The sequence below is a fragment of the Miscanthus floridulus genome, chromosome 18 (genome assembly GCF_019320115.1).
Source record: "Miscanthus floridulus cultivar M001 chromosome 18, ASM1932011v1, whole genome shotgun sequence".
In the NCBI taxonomy this organism is placed as follows: domain Eukaryota; kingdom Viridiplantae; phylum Streptophyta; class Magnoliopsida; order Poales; family Poaceae; genus Miscanthus; species Miscanthus floridulus.
Genome location: NC_089597.1, coordinates 130,355,828 through 130,367,548, shown reverse-complemented (window position 1 = coordinate 130,367,548; position 11,721 = coordinate 130,355,828). Strand labels below are relative to the sequence as shown.

The 11,721-nt window shown below is 40.9% G+C and overlaps 2 protein-coding genes across 2 annotated transcripts; both read left to right on the top strand.

Annotated features, from left to right (window-relative positions):
• The first annotated feature begins 959 nt into the window (after positions 1 to 959).
• On the top strand, positions 960 to 4,448 carry LOC136524676 (uncharacterized). Its single transcript, XM_066517952.1, has 4 exons — positions 960 to 1,052; positions 3,434 to 3,669; positions 3,740 to 3,998; positions 4,395 to 4,448. The coding sequence occupies exons 1-4, from the start codon at positions 960 to 962 to the stop codon at positions 4,446 to 4,448; spliced, it is 642 nt and encodes a 213-aa protein (XP_066374049.1).
• A 4,612-nt stretch (positions 4,449 to 9,060) lies between these two features.
• LOC136523888 (GDSL esterase/lipase At5g55050-like) lies at positions 9,061 to 10,578 on the top strand. The gene is made up of 3 exons (XM_066517418.1): positions 9,061 to 9,512; positions 9,588 to 9,730; positions 9,841 to 10,578. The coding sequence occupies exons 1-3, from the start codon at positions 9,227 to 9,229 to the stop codon at positions 10,576 to 10,578; spliced, it is 1,167 nt and encodes a 388-aa protein (XP_066373515.1). The 5' UTR covers positions 9,061 to 9,226.
• The last annotated feature ends 1,143 nt before the right edge of the window (positions 10,579 to 11,721 follow it).

The window sequence follows — 11,721 nt, the reverse complement described above, 5'->3', positions numbered from 1 at the left end:
TGGTGTCTCCATAAGTCGGACTCCTCCATAGCCTACTCTTCTATCCTTTGTTTTCCCTGCACTCCTGAGACTCATGTCCCTGCTGTTTGGTCAGCGTAAATAGCTCATCGGAGCTACTGTCGAGCAGTCTCTAGAACTAGCACGGCTGGTAGAAACAAAGGAAGAGGTAGTTTGTGCCAGCCCGATTTCGTAGGTAATTACTAATGACCTTGACCTGTTCAAGAAGGAGTTAGATCTAGGTTGTCCTCTGGTCGGTGCTGTCAGTTTGTCAGAGTAGATGAATTTAAGAGCTGCAATAGAAGTGAATTCCTGGTTAGCACTTGGATCGTGAAATTGATTTTTCCATCCATGTGTTTGTCCAATTGGGCAAAATTGGTGACCAATGGGAAGATTTTCTTTACTTGAAATTAATAGTTAATTCGAATGAAAAGGAGCAGGGGGGCTTGCTAATGTTTATGACAGTAGAAGCTTATTCATCTACGGTAGTGCCGAGGCTCTGAAGGGGAAAATATACGTTGAGTTAATTTTTTTTACCTGTGTCACAGGCCAACAGTTTGCCTCGTTGTGGTTGGGATAAAAGTGTCATTTGTGGCAGCCTAATATTCGACAGGAAAACAAATAATGATAGTAATGAAATTTATTATAAAATAATTTGGCACACATAAAGGATAAGATTAGTAAATTTTGGTGCTGTTTGTTAGGCTTTTGTTTTTTCCTGTGAGCAATTTTATCTTGTATGTGTTATTCGTCTTTGGATTTCTCTGTTTCTATGCTTGTTCTAAGATTACCTGATATTGTAATTGTTTGTTCATAAGATGGGGTCATTGGTTTCCTTCCTATTCATTGTAATTTGATCTTTGTTTTTGGCATGGTCATTGACCTGTAATAATTTGTTATTCTATTATGTGCTTTTTTGTCTAAAGACAACTTCACATCATCTGAAATTCTTATTAATAGCAATGGCAACAGTTGGTCTTATTATTCTGAAACATTGTCTGTCCATTCTTTGCTGCAGATCTCTCCATGTGGACTTTCACTTCCGGTGCTTCCAGGTACACTACATTATGTGTTTGTTGAATATGATCTTTCTTTGTTGGCAAATTTACTATTATATGTACTATGAATTTGATTTTTTTCATTTACACTAGAACTCTTCTATACTTACGGTGCTTAATTTGTTGTAATTGCTAGGTATTATTCTTGTAATTGCTAGGTCAACAATACTAAGTGAAAAAGTTTATTAGGCTCATGTCTGATTCATAATTTGATTTCAGTGTATTTACTTTGATTTGGTTGTTTGGTTCATGCACTGCCCTCAGTAAGTTTTTGGTTTTTGAATTGCATACAACTTTTTTTTCTTTTATTTGTTTGGTTCAAGCAGTTTGCACATGTTCTGCTTCATTCTGATATTAGTCTTTCTATTATTATTTTTTGTTTCTATAACATATATTTTATACATCTAGTACTTGTTAGAAGCATTAGTCCTTTTCTTGTGTCCGACTGCTTTTCTCCAATTGGTTGACAAGGATGAAATGTGGTCTAGAGCTTATATTTTGTTGTACTTGTTCATCTATCGTTCAGGTTTTTTTTATTTCCAGTTTTGCATTTTTAGACTATCTGTTTGGTGTTTCTGATCTTGCTTTCTTGTTGTTAAATGTAGTAGAAAAATCTGTAGTAGAAAAAAATTTTAGACTCAATGTTCTTCTGCTGAGCAGGGGAATCTTTCGTGGTTTAACTTTTTGGTGGATGGTTGGGTCTGAACCCTGGTAGTTGTGTCGGGTGGCGGTAAACGCTCCATGAACTTGTTGCGGCACTTGGTGCTTGCCTCGCCCAGGAAGACTTAACCTGGTAGTAGGATGTTAAATTTTAGTTTTTTAAGCACCGCTGCTACAGTTATGCTTGGGTGGTTGTAATGTCGGCATGCCACAACTATGTTGAGTGGCTTGTTGCAGCACTTGGTGCCTGCCTGCCTCAGGAAGACTTGGAACATGTTAGGGATGTCGTTAAACTAATCTTTTTAAGCGTTGCTGATTCAATCTGAGTTGTTCTGTGATACATGATTTCCTTGTTCAATCAGAGTTCACAAAACGTCACATCTTGAAAAATATGCTCAAGCTACATTCCAGTTATTTTGGTGCAGTATGGTAGAAATAAGATGCATCCACAATATACTACTGCATATTAAAGTGCTTTGTCACTATTAATACCTGTTGTTGATGAAAACCAAACAAACTAAAAATTTAGTTACATAATTGCAATCACCAACAATGTAAATTGCAGCTACTGGGTACTGCAATTGTAGTTCTCAGTATATGCAATTGTAGTTCTTTTCATTGTAGGACTTTCAATAACCCCAACCCTAGTCCCCCAAACTTTTTCTTTGTTTATTGTGATTTGTGCCACCACAAAGCACATTTTTGTCCTTGTCCTTTCATATAAAAAAATGTTTCTTGTGATTTATGCTAACACAACCTTTCCTTTGTTTATTGTGATTTTTGTCAACCCACACCAAAATTTTTTTCTTTGTCCTTACATAGAAAAAAATGTTTCTACAATTGTGATTTGTGATTTGTGATTTGTGTCAAGGAGGAAGAGAAGAGAGGAGGAAGATGAACAGTATCTATGGGGGGAAAATTCAGGTGTTACCTGGTGTTAGATAGACAAGCTCTTGATTTTAATCGTTTCCTGTTTCTGTTTCCCCCTTTTATGTGTCCGCTAGTTCCAAGTTCGGAGCCGTTTCCGTTCTCTATTTCAAAACTGAAGATTGTTATTAAGTTCTGTTTTTTGTTACATACAATCCACTTGATTTAGTCGGTTTATTATGCTCATGTCACCTCAGATGTGTCGTATTGATGATGACTGCATCTTCCGGCTGTAATATGCATCTCGGCTTGCATTTGTTTATCTCTTTATTAGTACTTCCAGCATTTTTGGCCACCAGTTTTTTTTTTGTCTTCCTTGATGAGAATGAGAACGAAAGGTGTCATACTCCTTGTTGGGATAGATTCATTAGTATAAGGCAGTTCGGAGACAGAATCTGAGAATGTACTTCACAGAAAAGGCCCTTTTCATCCCTTGCCGTATCTTCCATGTTGGTAAAGGCTCGTAGCTGATTTGAATAGTACGTGCCCATTTTAACTCCCCTGGGGGACACAACTGGGTTTGGGAAGAAGGACCAGATAGATCTTGAAGTTTTATTTGTTTATTTATTATATAGATGTAGCCAAATGGATGCTTCTCAACTCACCTCGTTCCAACATAGAAATATTCTTGTTTGTGTTATTTTGCTGTAAGGTTTGTTACTTTGTAGCACAAGGTTACAAAATGACAGATCTTACCTCAAAAAAGGGCTCCAATGTATATACTGGCACTGAATGGAATATGCATTGTGCACCTTCTGATTGGTTTTGTACTGCTCGGAATCTGTTTGCAGAATGCATTTGACTTGAAGTCCCTGAAAAAATCACCACTCCCGTTGAGAATGGTTGTCTTTGCTATGACTATGTTATGCGGGATATCTATTTGCTCAATGCGTATGAAGCAATTAGGGAGTGATGGCTTGTCAAGAATCGTCAAGATTGAGGTTGCGGAGCAACCATGTAATAAGTCCACAGTTCCTCCTTCTGAGGTTCAATTTGTGCATTATCCTCAACCGATAACTTACAGCAGGTGAGATTTGCCCTGAAGCCAGATTGAGCAATCTGGTTTGTTTAATGCCTAATATAATTTTAATTTCTAGGGAGGAGTGCAAGTGCAATGCTGTCCAATTCTTTGCAATTATATCATCACAGCGATCTGGAAGTGGCTGGTTTGAAACCCTTCTTAACAGCCACATGAATGTCAGCTCCAATGGTGAAATTTTCTCTAGAAAAGAAAGGAGAAGTAACATTTCCTCTATAATAAATACCTTGGATAAAGTGTACAATTTGGATTGGAACAGTAGTGCTTCCAAGAATGAGTGCACTTTAGCTATTGGCTTCAAGTGGATGCTAAATCAGGTGAGGACTAAAACATGCAGTATAGATAATTTATTTGGATGATCCTTTTCATTTATTTTTCATTTAGTTTCAGTATATTTCAATTATTGAATCTGTAGGCTTGTAAATGGCATGTGTTCTCAACTGTAGATGCTAGATGTTATTGCATATTGCACCAAACTTTCCCCCACTCTATGGAACTTTTGTATTGGGAATCCCCTTTATGGGACTGTTGGATAGCTAGTTTAATTTCCTGACTTGCTGTCAGAAACACCTTATGCATGGTTACTGATCCACACCCAGGGCTCGGTGGGCTAAATGCTCTGATGCCTTGTTTAGGCAGCGTTGTCTAGATATGTGCTGATTTTTTTTCATGAATTTCGTAAATCTAAGTAGGCTGATTGTTTGTGGTTCTAGTGTAGAGCTAGAAAAGTGCAGGCTCTTACTTCAGCTGAACTGTTGAATGCTTGAATGATTTCGTAAATCTAAGTAGGCTGACTGTTTGTGGTTCTCCTCATGTGTGATTCTAAAATGGATTGTTTCTGACTCGATCTTGAACATGGCATGATTGTCCTGTACTCCTGTGCAGTATACTATTCTTTTGTAGTTTTGTGTTAATTTCATCAATCTGAAAGAAGTAAATATTCTGGCCTCTAGATCCTGCATTTTAGACAATTTTTTTATTGAACACAGAGGAGAACTGCGTGTCATTGCATTAAGAAGAAGAGATTTTGTTACATCTGTTCATTAGATGCATTTTGGACTATGAAAGAGAGTATACTGCAAATGCATATATTTGATACTCCCCCCTCCAAATTATAAGACGTTTTGGCTTTCTAGATACTTGTTTTTACTATGCATCTAGACATAGTGTATATCTAAGTACATAGCAAAAACTATGTATCTATAAAAGCCAAAATGTCTTATAATTTGGACGGAGGGAGTAGTTTTCGTAGTGTGTCCAGTAGATCAACTATAATCGACATGGCAAGCATATTTCTTTCAGGGATTCATCTAATTTGTCTGAGGCTGAAAACTAGCGTTTACCTGGTAGACAGATTGACTAATAAAATCATGAATATTGGCCAAACATAGAGAGTTGGAGACTGGCCAATCAAAATGTCTGTTGTTGTTACCTTGACACTTATATTGATATCGAGGATCATCTTATTCTATTCTGCATAAAATGTGGGGATCATCCAGGTTTTTACACCTTTATGCATTCTCATATAGAATGGCCTGAACATCCATGGCCACTTGGCCAGGGAAAACAGCATTAAGTATATCACCTTGTGCTGGCCTTCCTGTTGATTTTTTACTTAGCTCTAATGGCACCTCTCTTTCTCTCTGACTAAACAATGTATTAAAACAAATTGTTTTGTCTTAATAGGTGGAACACTGTAATGTTAGTGTCGTGATCATGGACTTACTCCTATCAATATCTTACCACAGATCTTATTTAATCCTCATTTTTTATGTTTGAATTCTAATTTTTTTCCAGAGTTGTAGCAGTTGAACCCCTTGTGATAGTGAGCTTTTAGATCCCAAATAGCGTTGTTAGGTTGTTCGTGCTAAATGGATGCAGTTATACAATTTTTTTGATTGCACATTTATTAGTAGTAAATTGCACACTTCAACTACTGTAATTATGGTGTGTAACATGTGCAATATCTGACCTTTATAAATAACTTTGTCACTATTTTAGTTAACTTAGAGCATGCAATTGTTCTTGCTTTAGGGCATCGATATTCTTCTGGATAGGCTATTTGGGACTAGAAATGGGTCTTTTGTTTCAGTGTAAGCACTAGACAGTACATTTTTAAGGAGTGCATCTCATTTCTATTTTAATACAAGTCTTCTCTTTAAGGAATAGATCTAATTCGGCTTGAGAATTAGTGTATGTTTGTGTCTTTAGAATGCATTTGTGAAGCAGGTAGGGTAAAAACTTTGTAGTGGTGCCAAAATGCTAATCTGAGGCCCAGTATATATTTTTCACATTTTTAATTTGAATATTTTCCAGCTAATCTGAACGCACGATAATTCGTTTGGGTCTGACGTTGCGGTTGCAACTTCAGTGTAAGAACCAGCCATTTTCCTGATCCTACACTTATTGAAAGTCATCAGTGTAAGAATCTATTGTACTTTGCTGGGAACTATCCAGTGAATGCAAATCCTTGTTTTTAGCAATATTTTGCTTGTCACATGCTTTTCTGTAATGATTTATGTGACCTTAAAGACTTAAATATGTGTGCAGTATCCATTTCTTGATTGCACATTTATAAGTAGTAAATTGCACACTTAAATTACTGCAATTATGGTGTTCAACATATGCAATATCCAGTCTTTAGATGTAACTTTCTCACTATTTTGTTTTCCTTTTTACATTTCATTAAGCAGAAAAAACATATGTTCAGAAAACCACTGCATATAAAGGAGATTACAGCTTCATTCTCTCCTAATTGAACTCTTTTCTCTCCCTAATTCAAGCCTTCCTGATTTGATCCCTTGATCCTTTCTCGCCTAATCAGCCCCTAGGACAGCGCCTATAGTTATTACCAACCATAACATCTCTCCCCTCCTCTAGAAAGAGCTCGTTCTCGATCAAGGGTTTAATTTGTGCCTATGATATTTTCTGTAATATCATATTGCTTCCAGATTATAATTCTATTAATTATGATTTGTGCCGGCACACCACTTTTTGTCCTTGTCCTTTCATAGTTTTTTGTGATTTGTGGCAACACATCTTAGATATTTGTCTCTGTCCTTCCATAGAAAAAAAATTGTCTCTTGTGATTTGTGCTAACTCACATTTTCCTTTTGTTTATTATGGTTTGTGCTTGCCCAAGGCAAGTTTTTCTCTGTCGTTGTTTTGGAATCGGGAGTTGTGGTTTGTGGTGCGTGTGGATGCTTGGGTGACGCGGTCTATTGATGCCCACTTGATTGTACTAGGATAATGGTTGGGTTATGTGTTCCTCCTATGATGATTGAGTGCCAAGTGAAAATGAGGGTCTCAGGCTGTCTAGAATTCATATTGCTAGTCTATAAGTCTAGATACCTTGAGATTGGTCTAGTTGATTTTCTTTATCGTGCTAAGGAAATAGTGAATTCTGATAAGGCCTGATGGTTATACAATTGCAGATTGCAGTTGATAAGTTAATTCATGTGTGACATATATGTCAGCCCCCCTCTCTTTCCTGGTTTCTCTGCATTGTATTCTGTTCTAGAAAGATTGTCAGAAAAAGGAAAATTTCTGCATTTTACTGTTGAACCCTTTCAAAATCCAAGTGACCACATGGGGTGTTTATGCAGAACTCTCCTTTGGGTTTGTTCCATTTTGTGCCTTTTTGTCATATCTACCAAGTGCTGACTAATAGGCGCATTCTACCATAGTCTCATAGCCATAGGCATAGTGTGGTTAACATAATAACAAATTGACAATGGCAGTGGCATTTGTCAAGTGCATATATGAGGTGAAAAGTTCATAGCTGCCGGATTGTTCCCTTTTACGCTCTCGTATCCTTTTTTAAACTGTCAGAAATATCTTCATGAATCATTACGTGTGGCATAATTTCTGTTCTTTAGGTACATAGGGTGAATGTTAAAATTATGACAAACAAATGCTCTTGTTTTATTATGGCAAATTAATAGCTTCTAAGCACATTTCATGTTACAATTATACTGTGTGGAAAGAGTGTTGCTTGCAGAACTGAATTGCAGTTCTAGAAACTACTAATTGATGCATTTTCTTCTGCAATTTGTGCTTGCTTGAACAATAGGTTGTAATTTCTGCAATTTGGTTCTGTATGCATGGATCAATCTGATTGATATTTACCTTTTTTGTCCCTATTATGCACAAATAGAAAATAGGAACCAATAACCTGTTGAATTCCAGCTTTACAATGATCAAATGAGCATTTCTTACTATTAAGAATGCTTGCTTTTTATATAAATTATTGCCAAACTGTCTATAATCTGAATGTGCTTTTAATTGTTGTTATCCCCAAATAATGCAGTATACACCGGCTATTGACATTTGGAGCATTGGATGCATATTTGCTGAGGTGTTGACTAGGAAGCCTTTATTTCCTAGTAAAAATGTTGTTCATCAGCTAGATTTGATTGACTGATCTTCTAGGCACACTGTCAATGGATAAAATTTCTCGGGTATAGTGCTATAACCAAAGAAACTCTATTTTTATTTGTCTCATGGCTCAGTGACTCCAAAGTTGAACTTGTTTTTTATTCACTTTCAGGTTCGGAATGAGAAAGCAAGAAGGTACTTGAGCAGCATGAGAAAAAAGGACCCTGTTCCATTTTCTCAGAAGTTTCCCATTGCAGATCCTTTGGGACTTAAACTATTAGAAAAGCTATTAGCATTTGATCCAAAGGACCGTCCAACAACAGAAGTAGTCCTTTGCTGTTGTCTCAAGTAGAAGGTACGTTCTCTATGCAACACACTCTTTGAGAAAACTGGTGTGATGCTATCTGATCTATCAAACTAGTTCACACATTGTGGGAATCTAGAATAGGAAAATCTAAATTTACTTATTAATTGAATGATGGCTTTGCTTCTATGTATTGACCAGTACATGTTTTTTACTACTAACCTGCTGGTATGGGCTGCTGCTGCTGTTACGAGATGGCATGTTTTAATCGAATCTGGTGATTCCTGGACAGAAGACAACAGCAAAAGACAAAAACGACAGTTGTGGGCCTTGTTTGCCTGATGGAATTTGTGTGTTGCATTCTTTTAAAACACACGTTTTTTCTGTGTTTCAATTCGTGTGTTTCTTAGGCATCTAACAACCATGTGCTAACTAGTCCAAAAACATGTGATTTTTCCTATGTTGAAATATGTGTGTTTTACATACAGCCAACAACCATGTGTTGGCTTATGTTAAAACACACATGTGTAGAGTAGACAGACTCATTTTTTTACTATATACTTAGTAAGTAAATGAAGCTTACACCTTAAAAATTAAGGTCCAAAATTACCACGTACGCACCTTAGTTTATAAAAATGCTGTTGTTTAGAGTAGTTCCATACCTAGATTAAAGCTGTTGCGAGAATCGGGTGAAATATTCCTTCCCTACACCAATTATATCTAGAGAGTACACCAATGCAAAATACTCACCGTAACTTTAATCAGTAAGTACTAGTCGAGTGTTGTATATTTAGGAGTAATATATAAGTACGTACGTGGTACCCTTCCAACTCCATTTCTATCAAGGACCTGCATTAGCCAGAGATGTATATGATCTCCATGGGCTACAACAAGCTGGCGATGATGGAGCGTCTTGTGCTGTGCCTCGTGATGGTACTATCCATGGACGTCCTCGGCGCCGCCGCCGGCGTCTTGAAGCCGCCACCGGCGATGTACGTGTTTGGCGACTCGACGCTGGACGTCGGAAACAACAACTACCTGCCGGGGGCGAACGTCCGCAGGGCCAACAGGCCCTACTACGGCGTCGACTTCCCCGGCGGCGTTCCCACCGGAAGGTTTAGCAACGGTTACAACACCGCCGATTTCATTGGTAGGTCGCCGTAGCCCTATGCATATTCTCTTCCATAGAGTATAGTATATAGTACATAAGTACGTTGGATTGCAGCAAAGTGCATAGGGTTGGTGAGCAGCCCTCCGCCGTACCTGTCGCTGGTGGCGCCAGCAAGCTCCGGCGGCCTTCTGGTCCCCACTGCTCTCACCATTGGCGTCAGCTATGCTTCCGGAGCAGCTGGCATCCTCGACTCCACGGTAAAAAGTGGACAAGTGTGCTCCAAGCCTCGCGTACTATAGCATTCATAGGAAATTAACGTTAATCAACAAACAAGCTGAAAAGCATGTATGAATGCATGACGATGCAGAACGCCGGCAGCACCATCCCGCTGTCGAAGCAGGTGCAGTACTTCAACGCCACGAGGTCCAAGATCGCCGCGGCGGCGGGATCCTCCGACGCGGTGGACACCCTGGTCAACAGGTCTTTCTTCCTCCTCCTCTTCGGCGGCAACGACGTGTTCGCGTTCGCGAACGCGGAGCAGGCGCGCAACAGGTCCGGCGCCGCCGACCTGCAGAGCGACACGGCCGCCTTCTACGGCAGCCTCGTCTCCAACTATTCGGCCTCCATCAGGGGCCTGTACGCGCTGGGCGCGCGGCGGCTCGCCGTCGTCAACGTGGGGCTCGCCGGGTGCCTGCCGGTGTCGCGGGTGCTGGGCGCCACGGGGGCGTGCGCGGAGGACCGGAACCGGCTCGCCAACGGCTTCAACGCCGCGCTGCGGTCCCTGCTCGCCGACCTCGCCTCCGGGCTGCCCGGCCTCGTCTACTCCCTGGCCGACAACTTGGGCCTCATGGCGGACACCATCGCCCACCCGCGGGCGTCGGGGTTCACGGACGTCGCCGACGCGTGCTGCGGCGGCGGCCGCCTCGGCGCTGAGGCGGCCTGCGCGCCCAACGCCACGCTCTGTGCAGACCGCGGGCAGTACTACTTCTGGGACAACATCCACCCTACCGAGCGGGCCGCGGCGCTCAGAGCCCAGGCATTCTATGACGGCCCGGCCCAGTACACTACGCCCATCAACTTCAAGCAGTTGGTCCGCATGAGCTGATCGATTTTGGCCATTTGCTTATTCATTCAGCGACCTAGTGAAATAATTCTACGAAGATGATTTGATATCTTATAAGTGAACCATGGTACATCCCATGTTACATGGACAATTGACCTGAAAATAAAGAAACAATATTGAACAAGCTTTCATGTTAGCTGATCTTGCTCTAACAATCCTTATACAAGAATCATTGAGAGTTAGATTTGTGCCAACTATTATGAACGAGTCTGGTTACTTTAGGAATGTGAGTCGTATTTGGCAGTATAGGGTAGCGTACCCGGTGTCCTCATAAATATGAGAGGAGGACTCATATTGTAACCAGAATGATACAGTGACAAGGTCGCAGGAGGGACCAGATAAAGTCAGCCCTCCCATGCATGTCGTTCTATGATTTGAGCCCTCACAGGGTCCATCGTCGTCTACTTACCAGATGTGGTGACTGGGAGGAGTTATGCGCTATCGAGAGCGAGGGAGGGGACATGCTTGACGAGGCGGACATACTGGCATAGTCACGGACGAGATCTGGTTAGATCCGGAGGGCACACTTGGATCTTAGGACACGAGGTTGACGGCAGCGCCGCCTCTCCACACTGGATCTGTGAGGAGAGGCATATATAGTGAGAAGGAGAGAGCGAGAGTTGAGGGGAGTAGGATTATAAGGAGAGGCAAGGAGCGATAAGAAGAGAGAGAGTTGAGAGAGCCCCTACCCGCCCACGAGATGAGCTCTAGCCATGGGAGGGGGTGGGATCGCAGCACATCGGAGGAAGACGGAGCTGCACCGGCTGGAGGCGAGTGGGGCCGCCGCACCATGCCCCGGAGGGGGATGGGACCATGACACTCCAAAGGGAGGCGAGTCCGCAACCAGTTGAAGGCTTGCAGGGCCACGCTAGGCTAGAGGAAGGAGGGTGCAAAGGGGAGAGAGAGAGAGACTTAGGAGGCTCCAAGGGTTTGCTTGTTTTTATTTGTGTCTACGGATATTGGTCGTAGGCTAATTTACTGAGGCAAGCCTTCTAAGTGCATGTCTCTGAAGATCAATTTTGAGAGGTACTCATTCATTGGTTATCTTTGTAAATAAAATAACCATCTCTAAAATTCGTTAGGTGTTTTAGGAAACAGACATATTTTCTAACATCTATGTTAATA